Genomic DNA, 16,628 nt, shown 5'->3' on the forward strand with positions numbered 1-16,628 from the left:
AGACTTGACGTGGAGGCCTCATGTCATCATCATCATCATCATCATCATCATCATCATCATCATCATCATCATCATCATCATCATCATCATCATCATCATCATCATCATCATCATCATCATCATCATCATCATCAGCAGGACTCCTTCCTCTTCTTGACTCTGAGGAAACTTCTTAAAGACTCTGACTCTTGACCAATTAGATGAGACCATATCAGAATCAGAATCAGAAGTATTTTATTGCCAAGTACGTTTACACATACAAGGAATTTGCTCTGGTTATTGGTGCAAACAATGAACATAGAAACATAAAAACGCAATAAATACAACATGCATAGGAGAGCAATAAAAAATAGGAAACCAGTGTAAATTTACTCACTGTTTACTTCTTATTTACTCACTTTTTACCAATATTTATACAAAGTAACATTTATTTTGACATAAACATTTCTGAATAAAAATATATAAAAGATATAAAAAGTCATATATCATGTGATGGAATCCAAACTTTCTGCAGAGTTTCTGCAGGTGTCTTGGAGTTAAGTGACAGAATTCAATATAGCTGCAACGCTGCGAGACCTCGAACCTCCTCAGATGCCGTGAGTCTTAAACATTGATCCCAAAATCAACCTAAAAAATAACATCATAACACCTGTTGACCACAGCCTGAATCCTTTGACCCTCTAATTGGAGGAGGACATTAAACTTTACAATACTTTGATTGATGTTGACAATATAAGTCACAGAAATCTGGCCTATAAGGATCAGAATCTGGAGAATCGTGGAGTAAATTTTATAAAGGTGATTATTTCCTTCATCTTCTCTGCCTCTCTCTCTCTGATGCTGCAGCTTGATTTCCACTGGGACCAATAAACGCTCCAACTTATCTCCATATTAAACTGACTGTCCACCTGCTTAGGTAAAACCAAACATAAAAAGTTGGGTATTAGATTGAAAAGTAAATTAATGAATTAATAATTGAATAAAGAAATTAAATAGATTGAAACAACAGTCTGGGCTGTATAAATAAACAGAGAGATGAATAAATAAAATTAAATCAAAGCCTGAACAGAATGTAAAGCTGGAGTTTGCTTTTAAAAATACAAAGTACTTTATTATTTAAATCCCACTGTGGGTGATTCATTTGGAACAGAACAGAATCAAACAACAAAATAAAACAACACAAGATACAAGATACATGAGGCATAAGAATAAATCAAGTTAATGAAACACCTGCAGATGGAATGAATAACTTTAAAAAAGAAATCTGAGTGAAATCCCTCTCCCTCTCTCTCATTAATAATAAAGTAGATCTGAATAAATGTGCTTATTGCTGCAGGTTGTTAGTTTCGAGATGTTCTGCTTCTTCTCTGGTGACCATGTGCAGAAGTTTCACCTGCAACAGGAAAATCATCTGTGCATTCTGCATGGGCTCAGCAGCGCAGCCTCAGTCAACACTGCCACCTGGTGGTCAACTGGCAGTACCACACCTGGGTTCTACCAGCTGCAGTGAGATCAAGTTGAATATTTGATAGTTTCTGATTTGGACTTTTTACTGGTCACAAACTAACCGAGGTGAACATTTTAAATTGGGCGTTTTCTGCCGTTTTATAGACAAAACAGTTTCAAACTGAATGATGATGAACAGAGTTGTTCTTCTATGACGTATGAATCTTTTTTGTGTTATTTAATAAAAGGATGACAGTGTCGTTCATATTACAAACATGTAGAGTAAAAAGAAATGAACTGGTCAAAGTGAGGATGATCCTGATTGAATGAGGTGGAATGGAAGAAATGGGAAAGCAAATGCAAAGAATTTAAAAAGAAATCTGGAAATTCATTTCTAAGTCTGCTGAACTTGCTCTGACAGGATGAAGAGTTGGATTTTAATATGTCACAGTTAATAATCAAGAGAACACTCACTGAAACCTCACTGGACTTCCAGATGAAAAACAGTATCAGCTGATTTATAAGTTTACTGTGGGTGAATATGAATTAAAGTGACCTTCTGTCCTTATTTTTAAATAGTTACTGTATCACAGCTCAGGAGAACAAACACTTTATTCAGTACAATGATTATATACAATGGGAAACACGTCTCATTCCTCCTTCTTCTCCGCTGGTTTGGGTAAAACGTCTTCACTCCTGAACCACAGAGCTTCACTGGTGTGGCTGCCGATGATCGCTCGCTGGATGAAAGGTCCTGAGAGGAGGAAGAGGAGGAGGAGAGAGGAGGAGGAGGAGGAGGAGGAGGAGGAGGAGGAGGAGAGAAGAAGAAGAGGAAAATGTTCAAAACTTGGACAAGACAAGAATATTCTTAAGAGAGAAACATGAACACAAAAATGACAGAAACAAGGTTTGACTGAATAAATAAATGCTTTTTAAAGGTAGAACTTTAATAAAATATTAAAAATCAATAGTTTTCTCTTCAGCAAAATTCAGAGAGAAACTAACGACTTCTTCTAACTTCTCATATTAAGTTGCTGTGATCGTGTTAAACCTGAATCCTGACTGACGTCGATGTGCTCTGAGGAAAAACCTCACAACATGAAATAATCCCGACTTTGTTCCCGAAGCTGGAAACGATCAAAACAAAAAAACTCGGAGGCTTTTGAAAAACTTTAAACTCCCTTTATGAGGCTGAGCATGAATTTTTTGAATGTGATTCTATTAAACAGCTGCTTCCAGTGTCTCTCGCCCACACATCCTCCGTCTCGCTTTCATTTTTAAACAAGCTCCCGTTCCCTGCAGTGTCCCACGTCTTTACTTATGAATCCTAATTTCAGCAGCATTTCCCCTGTTGTCTGTTTTCTGCAGCCGGGTCTTTATTTATCAGCGTGCACCCGTGCTTTTGTTATGAATAATTCCCATAAGGCCCTTGGCGTTTTTTACTGTTCCTCACCCACACGTTGTATTTATGCTCTTTTCTCAGTTCTAAGTGTTTATCTGTGAGGTTTCCTCTGGTTTCTGCTCCTGCTGCAGACATTAGCTTCTGTCCAAACCACTCTTTGAAAAGATGTTGATGGAAATGACCTCACTTCTTCACGCAGCTAAATCAAGTTCATAAATTCGGCCTCTCGTCGGGGGGGTTGACCTGCTGTGTAATGTTTGCTGGCACAAACTCAGACAGAGCTCAGCCGGCCCCGGGGGGGTCGGTTCAACACGCCACCTTCAAATTACAGAAGTGGAAACGAGGCAGTGAGCCGGACGTTCTGGTCACTGTGGCGTGGAGGACACTGTGGCGTGGAGGTCACTGTGGCGTGGAGGTCACTGTGGCGTGGAGGACACTGTGGCGTGGAGGACACTGTGGCGTGGAGGACACTGTGGCGTGGAGGTCACTGTGCGGCCCGGGGGGGTTCAGCGGAGCGTTAACACTTCTAGGGCGAGCGGTGAGAAGTCCCACAGGGATCATCACCAGACTTCAACCGCTCACGTTTCCTGCAGAAGCCTCAGCTGTGAGAGCAGTCACCATGTATGAAAACTGGTGGACGGGAAAAAAATGATGCTGAAGGATTTCCGAGCCGCGACAGGTTGAACATTGATTAACATCCTTTTCTCTTTTGTTCCTTTTCATCTCCCCTTTTTATATTATTTTTCATATTTAGGTATTTCAGGTGCAAATGAGGCAATTTGTGTGTGAGCTCATTTATCAAACTTAAATTAGGTTTTATGGTATCAAATAATTCCACGAGGCGAATGTTCAGCAGAACACTGAAAACCATTTAAGTCACTTTGTCCAGACTAATTCACGTTGCTGAAAAATGCAGCAATGAAGCAAATCATTGTGTCAGTGATGAAGAGAAAAGAGAAGCGGTGTCCTGAAGGGCGAGATGGATCAACGCCTCGTGTGCAGATCTACTGTGAAGAAAGATTTCACCCATTAGAACTTCCCATGTGTCCGAGGACAGGACACATCCTCCAGCGAGCAGCTGGGACAACATATGTGAAGCCACCACAGCACAAAGCAGTAAACACATCTGAGCACAGACAGCAGTGCTGCTGGGAAAGCTGCTCCACAAACAAATGACCCCCCCCGGTGAGTAAACAGCCCTCAACCTGCAGCAAGGACCAGAGACACTGATTTCCAGTTTTCTGCTGAAGAGACACAAGCTTAAATGGCAATCTGGTCCTCAGGAGAGAGAGAGAGCGAGAGAGAGAGAGAGAGAGAGAGAGAGAGAGAGGGACTTGAGATGAATTGGAAATGTAAGAGCTCTTGATTCGAGAAGTTCCCGGGTCACAAAGGGCCGCGGCTCCACGAGCGTCTTCAATCAGAGTTACTGGAAGCTCGGCAGTCCACTCCAGTCCGGGCGCGGTTAATGGCGTTTTGTTTAGCAAGCTCAGAATCAATTATTGTTTAGATCATTTAAGCCTCTCGCTCTAATGAGGCTCCATTAACCGACGATTAGCCTCCGCGCCGGGTTATTGGAGGAAAGTGGAGAAAATGAAGAGAAAAGAAAGAAGTCCGAGCTCGCCCTGCTGCCCCCTGCAGGTCGTAAACTGAGGTTGTTTCAAATCTGTGTTTACAGGAAAACGCGGCAGCTACAAATCACGTCGATTTTAAATTTTTCCTCGTTAAAGCAAAGCTGTGGAACGTTTTTACTGAGCAGCAGCGCCCTCTTCAGCCTCATGTGGGGACTGACTCTGCTGGGCTCCACCAGAGAGGGAAAACCAACCAGTAAACAAACGCTGGTTTGATGTCCAAGCGATTCCTCTCTGACAGCAAAAGGAAATCAATAATCAGTGTGTAGTTTTATTCTGAAGAGCTGTCAGATCCTGTTGAGCAGTGGTTCTGTGTCAGTGGTCAAACATGTGGTGCGGACTGGTTTTAGTGGGCGTACCCATGTTGGCCGGTCGGTGGGAGCAGACATCGATCAGGATGCTCTGCAGGTTGGAGAAGATCTGCTCTCTGGGCATGTCCAGCTGTGAGGAGGCCAAGAAACAGGAGGAAAGAAAGTTTTAATACTGAAACTTAAACTAAATGTTCCCGATATAAAAGCATTTCTATGTCTTTTCTCGATGACAGCGCTCGTATCTGAGATGTTGTGAGTTAATATTTGTTTGTTGTTATGTTTGTTAGCAGCTTTATCCCGCCTCACCGTGGCGATCTGAGTCCTGACGAAGCGGTCGCTCTCCACCATGTACTCGTGACCCATTTTAAACAACGCCAACATTTTGGGGATGTTCACGCCAACGGAACCTGGGGGTCAACAGAGAGAGAATGCACAAGTCTAATGAGTTATCATAACAAACCTTAGACAATCTTCTTCTTCTTCAAAGTTCAGTCTCAATTTGTCAACAAACAGGACGAGATGTTTTTCCCGCTCCGCCTCTCGTACCTCTCTTGCTCTTTGGAAACTTCTTCCTCAGTTTGTTTTTTAGCGGCAGAAGCTTCGGCAGGATTTCTGGAACGGCCACGTAGAAGTCGGCTGAAATCTCGTCGTCTAAGATCTGGAAACAGAAAGGAGAAAAGAAAAGTCAGATCGGATTAAATTAAACTACAAACTGCATACATATTCAGAACAAGATCCTCAGTCCTCAGCTCTTCTACTGCTGGTTTATTCTGAAATGTTCTGAGAGCCGATGTCCAGAAATCCTTAATGTCGGTGGTGATGAACGTCCCAAGTTCTCACATAGTTTCCAGCTCCACAAACGTCTCTTACAGAGCGCTGCCCCCCCCACATGAAGGATAACAGCATTTGGAGTGATTACCACTGTTAAGGTTCAATTTAACAACGTCACCGAGGCTGCCAGAAAGTTTGATGTTTGGTTTTTCAGTCGTTACCAAGATGAATTCCTCTCAGTGCTGCTGAACAGCAGTTAGTGATCAGTGTGTGGTCCGACACGAGCAAAATACCAAGGCACCACTTTGTGTTGACGGCTCCCAGGCCACTGTGCAGTGTTTTCAAAGAAACACAACATGTGTAGAATCATCGTAGTTTAATGTTATAAACTTTTTGACAATTTAGTAGCACTTAAATGGCACTTACTTATAGCACTTTGTAGTTTTGCTTTATTTTTGAAGAAATTGTACTTTCTTGATTCTTGTTGTTCTTGGTTTGTACCCTCGGGGTTGAATGCAGTTATTGTAAGTTGCTTTGGATAAAAGAGTCAGCTAAATGAAATGTAATTAAACTGATGATTTGTGGCATGAACTTTTATTTTCACGGCTATTCGCTTTGTCCATCAACAACAAAAAACGCTTATGGCTTCTTCTTTGGTCATTTTAAACTTGCTTTGACTTGGAAATACATATTTTAAAAGTAAATTCATTACAATCCGACAAGAAGAAAAGTGAGAAAACGTCAAATTAAACTCAATATGACCTTCTTGTGTGAAGTCCGACTCACCTGCTGAATGAGTTCTGCTCCTCCAGCTGCAACTGCCCCGTTCTCCTGAGCAACTTTAGCTTGATTCGGATCCTGCAGAGAGAAGCAGAGGCAGCGGTGTTACCCGTGTGGATCTGACCTGGGTGTGCCGGCTTCTGGCCGACCACCACGTCGTTAAAATGCACTTCTACGTCTCAAAGCCACAACTTGTGCAGCTTGTCAGGAATATTAATCTTGTGGTGACCGGAACACATTCACCAGCCCGGCCCCATTCAGCGCCGAGGAGCCGGGTGACAAATGGGAAGGTGCTGCTGCACATCTGAATCACGCTGAGACGATACTAAAACAATTCATCAACAACACACAATCAATTGGCTATGAAATTAAGATTCAGTGAAGGTGCAGAGAGAGAGAGAGAGAGAGAGAGGAGTGTTACCTCAGTGAAGACCAGAACTTTGTTCATCTCCGTCTTGAAGGGGTGAGGTAAGTGCACGGTGCTCACGAAGGAATCCACTTTTTTCTGTGAGGAGTGTGATGGGAATTTTGTATTTAGACATGTTCAAATGTAACAGATTACATTTATATAGAAAGAAGTTTACTGAAAGATGTATTTCTGTGTTTAAGACTCATAGTCAGAGTTTAGCTCAAGTTAACACTATGCATAATACTCTTGAAGGGCCTTATAGACGTGGCCTTCTCAGTCTAGTGTGAACAAAAGGTTTCTCAACAGGGGCCAATTAAGTCTTCTGCAGCAGGGAGCTTCAAAGGCTAATAGGTGTGACCTGCAGAGACAGGAGATCTCTGAGAAACTCACAGGGTCTGGAACAAGATGCGTTTAGCATCTTGTTCAAACTTCAAAGAGACCGCCAGAGACCAATGTCTGGTTTTCCTGTAACGACATGGAGAGAAGCTGATTGGACAAATGTATTTTACTGTGGAGAGGAGGGATCTGATTGTATAAATGGAGTGTACTTTTGAGAGCTCATTGCCATTGCCCTCATATCTGTCACCGTGATGTTTGAGCTCTGTGCCATTGAGGTCAAGTCTGTTGTCGTGACTTGACCTTTGTAAACCGTCCGCAGACGGTTTGAATTAAACATCCAGAATTGATAATTGCTTGTTGTGTCATGATATGTAATAATTTTCCATTACATTTGGCTGTTGTTGGCAGTGACATCCACGTGAGCGACTCTGGCTCTCGGTGCTGAGGGTAGGTAATTGCGCCGGGGCAGTACGTTTGGAACTAAACCTTTATTATTTCAGTGGGCCTGATGTTCTGAGAATCCGGAGTGCTCACTGAGGTGGGCTAAAGAACCAACTGGGACAGGCAAGCAGTTTCATTCTGGTAAAGTATAATTCTTGTTTTTAGATCTTTTAAGGAAAAAGGTCCAAAGAAATTCACTCATTCAGGGAAGTGAGTTACAGACGTGTATATACTAAGGAGGTCTTAGAGACCGGTATAGGATTCACAATAAGCTTAATAGGTTAAGATTCTTTTCAAAAAAAGATCAAAATGTTAAACAGGGTTTAGCGAAAGAGTTTAATGCTAAATTACTTTAATATTGGGCGCTGCGGCATGCTCATAGTTATTGTAAACAAGCAGAAGAGTAGAATATAAATATATAATAGTATTATTATTTTGAAATGGAGGAAAAGCTGTGACAGAGAGACCTAGGCCAGGTCTGTATCGTCTCAGCATAATAATCTGTTTGAAAATCTGATAAATTCCCATACATTTTATACCTACATGTGTCTTGTTTAAGAGAAATGTGAAATGAAGTTTTCTCTAAGGCGATTTGATTCATGCAGAGTTTTAGAATTGTATTAGAGGAATTAAAATTAAAACTTAGTAATTACAAGAGGTGATTACAGTGGCAATATTATAACTGAAGGGGTTTTTCTCATTGTCTCTTAAAAAGTGTTTTGAAGGTGAAAGGTTACTATCAACGTTACACAAATGTTGATGATTTGATACAAGTAACATGCATGATTTGATGAGACTAATCTGAGAATTACAGCTGAAAAAGAAAAAGTGAGGAGTGAGTGAGAGAGGATTTCTTGGAATTCTCAACACTGGAATAAGGTGAGTATAATTTCAATCATATTTGGGATATATGTGTAAGTTTTAAAGGCTTATATCAAAAGAAAAAGAAAAAGATTCAGATCAATCTTAAAACGAATTTGAAAATAGACGTTTTTTAAGAAATAGGAAAATTATTGGCTTTAGAAATTAATTCTGAAACATTAGGGTCTTTTCCATATCAGTAGAACTTAAATTCCCAAAAGATTCGTATTCTACTGAATAAATCAGAGTTTAAATTGATAAACAACCATTACAGAGATGAATTTACCACAGATTTCTTCTCCTACAGTTCAAGATATGGTTCTGAAGTATGGTCATTATAGTGTTACACAGTTTGGCTTGTGGGTAAAAAACTATGATTTTCCAAACACAGGGAACATAACTTTAAATCAGTTGAAGCAACTTAAGATCAAATTGCTCATTGAACAAGAACGAAGCAAAGAAGCAACAAGAGGGAGAGATGTGGAGCTATTTGTGCCAGACTGGAGAGCATTTGAGTGTTGGTTGACTGAAGTCAACATAAGAGACAGTATACAGAAGGAAGTAACCGAAATAATCTCCAGGTATCAGTCTCTCCAAATAGGTTCTGATCTGGATACATTTCCACTGAGAGGGAGATCATGGAGACAGAGCAGCCATCAAGAGCAGACCATGATGGAGAGAGAGAAGTTCAACAAAACTTCATATAAGTAAGAACACAGCTGCAGACACCATGTGAATTAATGTTACACATAAAGCATATGGTTAACATTATTATAGTTAAATTAGAAATCAATAAAACTAATTGCTAAAAACACACAAATTAAATCTATTTTTAGGTTCAGGAACTAAAAGCACCAGTAAATATGTGTGAATAGTGTGATATTACTCTTAGAATGAATGTTATATAGCTCATAATGATAGAAAAACATATGCAAAGGTTGTAGATAGATCCATTTTTATCATTGGGGTTTAATAATGTGGTTAGAGGCTAAATGCAAGACAAACATTTATCTCTGTTGTCACTTTACTGCTGGGTAAAATTTAGGGGGAAGATAGAATAGTATGCTAAATTTTAAAACAGCAGGGCAGTAGTGGAAGACAGAGTTGAATAACATCTGCATTTATTTAAACGAGAAAGGGGGATCTGACACAAGCGTATCAATGGATGATCCGAGACAAATTTCTCACCTCTAAATTAACATCCTCTTGCAAAGAGCAAGGGGAGAGATCAAATTAGAGCACAAATGGTATTTACTTAGATTTATCTAAACACTTGGTAAGACAAATTTAGTTTAAAGGTTATATAGTAAGTAAATTAAGGATAAAATAAGTTTGGTTGCATTTAGAATAAGTAAATACGGTGTTGTCTCAGTAGTTTTTGATAGATACATTGGCTATAAGAAAAGAAAATACATTTAATCAAATTAAAAGATTTTAAAAGGAAGGTTTAAAGTTAATCGCAAACGATTTTCTTTCATGCTAAATCACATTGGGGTTTCTGAACACATTTCTGCATGAAAATGTATTTCTTTGATGTAATTGATTGACATTTTTAGTTTGTTGTAAACATTATTGATTTTTCTGAGTTGATAACAGGTACTATCATGTTTGTGAAACGGACACATATATGATTTTGGTCTGATCAGAAGAGCAGACGCAATAGAAAAGAATATCTGAAATCTTCTTGTGGAATATGAGTAATCTTTTGTTTAAACAGAAAAACTTTTTCCTTTAGGGGAAAAGCAACAGATGCAAAGTTTCAAGCAAGTCTCAGAGCAATGGCAGCTTCTGAGAGAACAGAATAATGTGATATGTGTGATACTTTGAAATAAGACTTTACTAGTGTCATATGCTGTAACAATGATATTTGCTTGAGAAAATAACATTCACTTTTCAACAGCTAGGAGGTTCAGCTATGATACAGTATTGTTTTGGATGATAGACATTACTATTTACAAATAGAAAGTTTTTAACTAGGAAACTCTTAACTTTATCAGTAGAGCAGATTTAAATGGTTAACAACTGAATATTGTGAAACTGAAGTGTTTGATGACAGGTTTTCAGCATCACAGTGTGATAACGAATGACAGAGGGGTTTTACGACTCTGTTTGAAACAAAGGAAAACCGTCCCCATCATTACATGCATGAACCAAAGAGATGCAAATATGCTAGTGGCGAGAGTGTCAAGATTTACACTGATAGCTTGTTTGCATGGGGGTTCTGCATGTGATTTGGGCTGAAGAAGAAATTCATGAGATTGACTTCACACCATTGTCTTGCCTTGACTGTGTTACTGGTTGCAAACAGTATGCAGTCTGTAGAGGACATGGAAGGCATTTGAATGATTCTTAACACTGACATTTAATGTGGGTTACAGGAGCGGTTAGCAAGACTACATCGAACTAAATTTTTTTTAGAATGCAGATTTGGGTTTATTAGTTTAGGAATTACGTAGTCTTGATAGACTGTGTTTTGTTTGGTGGTCGATGGACTTTTGATGTGGGATATGGATGATTTTGTTCAACCTGTGTACGTTTTCTCATTAGGTTGGATTGACACATGACTGGAGTCAGTGTGTCAAGAGAGAGGAGTAACATATGCTGGATATAGATGAATTGGGTTATTGGGTGTACACAAGAAACACTCTAAATAATATTCAATAAAACTTTTTTTAACGGAGTTATGTAATTTGAGTTACAAATAAAATAGAGACATCCAGATTCTACAAGATTGACATCCACCTCAAAACAAACGGTTTAATCATTTATAGAGAGGTTTAATAAAGATTAAGTTAAATAAAGTAGGTTAGGGAAATAAATAAATACTGTTTTGTTTTATGACATGATTTCTATGCAAGCAGAAGTGTTTCCCAAACATCTAAACAGGATTCTCCAGCGGTGAAACAGATACTGTTCGGAGAACTCATTCCATGATGGAAGATTTCAAAAGGATGTCCGCTGACAAGGGTAACATATTCATAAGTATAGCTTTATGGATACTGGTGAGTATGAGTATCAACACAAGGCAACATCATGCCACATCCCGCCAGGGATGGGACAGTGGAGAGAGAAGGAAGTAAAAAACAAACATAGCAAACACATTGAAAAACACATTGAAAAACAAACTGGTAGATATTGTTTTAAACTGTTTCCTGTACTCTTTAAAATCCACAGGCAGACGAGGAGATTCTATCTAAATCCATGGAGAGAGGACTGCGTGACCTGAAACCAGGAGACTGGATTGTGCTTAAGGACGTGCGGATGGAAGAAGGAGACGACGTCGATGGAACGAGTGCAAGCCAAATGCCTCTCAACACAGATGACAGGAAGGTCGCAGAGGTCAACCTGGAGATGAGGGCCAACGCAGGAGGATTTCCAGAGCCAGGGGTGGATCTACAGGACGGGAAGTGCTTTGTGCCAGTGTGTGAGCTTCAGTCTGAAATTTTTAGGTGTTGCAAGGAGAGTCAACACATTTGAAGAGCTACACGCTGAACACAACCGCACCAACAGGAGATCAGCAACACATGATTATACGACTGAGAAGCATTCAAGGGAAAAGAGATGGTTTCCCTGCTCACGAATGCTTGGCAGGAACAACATCAAATTTCTGATCATCAAAGTCAGAGCATACAAGATGTCTCTGAAACAAGATGTTCTTCAACAAGGAGGTGTTCGACACACGATCAGGACGAAGTGTGGCACCAACACAGTGAACATTTTGATAATATGATGATCATCATTTTAATAATTGTAAAATACGTTATTGAAGTTTGTAGAAACTGATCATTTTCAATTGTGTAACTCTGTTGTATTGTTTTTGCACTAAGACTAGTGTTACTTCTTTAATTCACATATCCTGGAAAATTCCCAATCTAAATGATGAGATGTTATAAAGATGTTGATCCCAGATTGATAAAAAGGGAGGAATTGTGATGGGAATTTTGTATTTAGACATGTTCAAATGTAACAGATTACATTTATATAGAAAGAAGTTTACTGAAAGATGTATTTCTGTGTTTAAGACTCATAGTCAGAGTTTAGCTCAAGTTAACACTATGCATAATACTCTTGAAGGGCCTTATAGACGTGGCCTTCTCAGTCTAGTGTGAACAAAAGGTTTCTCAACAGGGGCCAATTAAGTCTTCTGCAGCAGGGAGCTTCAAAGGCTAATAGGTGTGACCTGCAGAGACAGGAGATCTCTGAGAAACTCACAGGGTCTGGAACAAGATGCGTTTAGCATCTTGTTCAAACTTCAAAGAGACCGCCAGAGACCAATGTCTGGTTTTCCTGTAACGACATGGAGAGAAGCTGATTGGACAAATGTATTTTACTGTGGAGAGGAGGGATCTGATTGTATAAATGGAGTGTACTTTTGAGAGCTCATTGCCATTGCCCTCATATCTGTCACCGTGATGTTTGAGCTCTGTGCCATTGAGGTCAAGTCTGTTGTCGTGACTTGACCTTTGTAAACCGTCCGCAGACGGTTTGAATTAAACATCCAGAATTGATAATTGCTTGTTGTGTCATGATATGTAATAATGTCCCATTACAGGAGGATAATGACAATAGTAATAAATCTATTTGTTCAGAGAAAATACACAGAACACACAAAAAAGGGACATGTGTCAATCAAAGACCAACTTCAGGTTATCATTTCCTGGAAACAACAAACTCCTGAGCCTCTGATTCCTGCGTCTCACAGCTGTTTCTGCAGATTAACCTAAACCTGCCTGTGTTGTTGACACTGAAGCTGTAATGATCCGTCTGCTGTGTGGAGACGAGGTGATAACGGAACCAGGGGAACAGGAGCCAAACAAACCTGCCAAGTCTGAAACCGTTTGTCTCTAACAGACACTTTGGCAGGAGATCAGACGCCGTCGGGACAACAGCGTCTATATGGAGCATCCAGCTGCTTTTCCAGGAGATTAACAGGAAGTTGTTTCCATGCTGTTTAGCAAATTAATCCCAAATGCAGATTTTAACAGACTGTGCTGTCAGCAAAGGGGCGTCAATTTACATTTGGGATTCAGTGTCATGTCAATTTCTCTATTTGTGTATTTATAAACTGGAGTCTGTATTTGTTATTTGTTCTGTATCCGGCTCATGTTAGTTGTTTAACCTGCCGACGGATGTAAATTAGCATATTCACAATTTTATACTTATTAATTGATAGACTATTGAATGTTTGAATATTTGCACTACTGCACACAATTGAACTATTTTTGTTCTATTTTTCTCTTGAGCTGTACATATATATTTTGAGATATATACATTTTATTTTCTATTTAAAATTTTTGATATTCTATTTAATTTTTAATTTTTTTTGGTTGTAATTATTGAGCATTGCTAGAAGAGAGCCTGTGACTCAAGATTTTCATTGCCAGTGTAGTGGAAAATTCTACTGTTCCTTTAGTGCCTGTAAGGTCCACACAGGTTCAAATGTATCTGATCATAAGTTCTTCTGTTTTCAAGTGACCCGGGTTCATATGAGTCATTGAACTGTTTTTGTGCCTAAAAACTTTCTCTAAAAATCTCATTGTTGGAGATCGTGTCTAGACACTGTCTCGTCAAAGTTCCTGTTTCAAATGCTAAATCTTAAGTTTCTTTATGATGTTATTGATGCTGTGATCAGAAGATCTGCCTGTCCACGTGTGCTGTTCATGTGTTTGTGTAAAGTCCTTCTGAGTGTTTTGAGGATCTCAGGGGGGGCTTCTTAACTGCCAGTTCCTGAGAGACCCTTCGCACTCTCAAGCAGACAGCCTTGCTCTCAGTTTGATTGTGTCCAGAGCTTCGTTAATAAAAGACAGACTAGCTGTTTGTTTGATTCACTCTTTATTCCTGATGACGACGTAAAATTGCCATAACACCAGCGACTTCTTAATGTTATTGTTGTGCATTTAATAATAAAAATATTGAATCTTGTGACTATCAGGTAAAAAATGCCCTTTACAACCCTGAGAACACTACATTTTTAATGAAACGTGAAGAAAAGCCGCAGTTAATCCGCCATTATTGTGTATTTTTGTCACTATTTCTATATTTCTGTTTAAATAAAATACATATAATTGTTTCTGTGAATCAACTTATTGATTTATTAATTGAGGTATAGTAGTTTTTTCACTCCAGAGTCGTAAGGAGATCAGCTACAGCGTCGTTACCTTCTTCTCCAGCTTCATGTCCAGCTTCAGGTCGATGTAGACGGGTTGGCTGAGCGGAGTGAAGTCCAGGACCTGGAAGTTCTTCAGCAGCTCGATGGCCTCGGCCGGGCTGTACGTGGTCCTGGGGTAGTGCCTCACAACGTACACGTCGTCCACGGGGGTCCACGCCGTCCGGCCGAAGGGCTTGTGTCTGCCTGCGTCATCGATGACCTTCTTCTCCTTCTTCACCTCCTTCTCCGCTTCCTCCTTCTTGTCTTTCTTTTGCGTCCTGACAAACGAGTCGATGAGGGATTTGTTTAATTGAAAAATACTTGGTTCCTCAGGCCTTGTCTTCATTTTTATGATTTGTGTGATAACAACGAGCTCTACCGCCAAACTGTTGGAGGGAGCAGACGGACATGTATCCAAAGTCTGGGTTAAAGAGCTCGAGAACTCACCTGACGGCTGCAAAGGTCCTGACGGGTAGTTTCCTCTGAGCAGCGTGTGAGACGCCTGTGAAGCCGGGACCAGCGGCACCGAGCAGAGGCCTCGGACATCCTGACAAAACTGAAAAAGAAATACAGGCTAGAATTAAAGAAAGAGAAGCAAGCTGAGGTGAAGCTTTTGTTGTAATACCCTCAACACCCGCTCCCAGAGCTGGCTTTCATTATATCTGTCTCGTGTTAACACTAACTTGGGGAAGACAGCTTTCTGTTATAAGGCACCATACATTTGGAATTATGTCCAAAAATCTTTAAGGTTATGCTCATTTATTTCATTAAGGGAATTCTCGATATCTTATCTCATGTACAACTGACTTCTCCTGCAGTGATTGTAACTGTTAGTTGACTTAACCATAGTATTTTATTGAATCGTCAAATTATTGTTTATGACCTTCTCCCTTGTATTACTGTATATATATATATATATGCCTATTTATTTCAGTCTTATTTATTTATTTTTCTTTCAAAGTATTAACTCTTCATTGTACCCTCGGCACAATTGTAAATTAGGTTATTATTCCTCAATGTGTTTTCCGAGGCGTAGATAAATAATCAATCAAAGCGTAGCAGCAGAGCCACGAGCTTCATGAAGGATTTGATTCAATAATGAGGGAAATGTGGACATCTGTAAATTAGATCATAATGCAAATTGAACAGTGGGTTTATCTGTAGTAAATAATGTAAATTATGGCTTCTATAAACACAACAGGCTGAAACTACAGCCTCTCCCGTTGATATAGTAAACCCGAAACCTCGTTCAGAAATCTCCCTCTTTAAGACAAACGTTCTTATAAACAAACACACACATATTTAAAAATAACAAATTCAATGACAAATTCAATCATTTGTATTAACTCTTCAATTCGGCTGCACATGACCAACGATTCGTGATCTTAATTTAGCTAAACTTCCACTTTTCTTATTTCATCAACGCTTCTCTCCGCCGCCCACCACGACGTGTTGTGGTGCAGGAACGCGCAGCACAGACCGGGGGCTCCATCCACAAAACAACAAATAGCGTTAAATTAAAAGCTGCAATGTTGATTCTATTAACGCCGAATTAAACAGAACATGTCACTGATTCTGAAATGACCAAACACGATGTTATTCAAAGTGTGGAATCATTCACTAAGGAAGAGGAAAGTCAGAATAACACATTTCCCAGACGGGGTTCGGGAGATTCTGTGTTCGTCAACCAGTAGAGCTAGCGAACACAGAAGCTAACACACGAATATACAGTTTATTAATCTATTATCTTATAAATGAACTGGTTTAAACCAGTTCCAGTGAAGTGAGTTAAAGAGTTAAACTGGAGCAGCTGACCTTTCCACACAGTCCGCGTGCAGGATGCCATGTCTGGGAACTCGTCTGCTCCGGGTGGAAACAGTGACGCTGTGACAATGGTTCCGTCCGAGGAGAAACAAATCTTAAAGAGTGATAATCAAATGGCTCTTTAAAAAGATAATATAATATGATAGATGATACGTTTAAGTTGTATAGACTTTGATTATATCGTGTAAAGTAAACCACAAAAAACTTGAATATAAATAAGAAATATCCTTGTGGAGATTTCAGGGTCACATTTAATTATCTGCTTCTT

At 39.6% G+C, this 16,628-nt stretch overlaps 1 protein-coding gene across 1 annotated transcript; it reads right to left on the bottom strand.

Annotated features, from left to right (window-relative positions):
- Positions 1-2,040: 2,040 nt before the first annotated feature.
- mrpl1 (mitochondrial ribosomal protein L1) lies at positions 2,041-16,392 on the bottom strand. Its single transcript, XM_061072168.1, has 9 exons — positions 16,352-16,392; positions 14,984-15,092; positions 14,547-14,814; positions 6,760-6,843; positions 6,345-6,416; positions 5,334-5,445; positions 5,094-5,194; positions 4,836-4,917; positions 2,041-2,200 (listed from the first exon to the last, which is right to left on the bottom strand). The coding sequence occupies exons 1-9, from the start codon at positions 16,380-16,382 to the stop codon at positions 2,097-2,099; spliced, it is 963 nt and encodes a 320-aa protein (XP_060928151.1). The 5' UTR covers positions 16,383-16,392; the 3' UTR covers positions 2,041-2,096.
- Between the last annotated feature and the right edge of the window lie 236 nt (positions 16,393-16,628).

Source organism: Limanda limanda, chromosome 5 (genome assembly GCF_963576545.1).
Source record: "Limanda limanda chromosome 5, fLimLim1.1, whole genome shotgun sequence".
In the NCBI taxonomy this organism is placed as follows: domain Eukaryota; kingdom Metazoa; phylum Chordata; class Actinopteri; order Pleuronectiformes; family Pleuronectidae; genus Limanda; species Limanda limanda.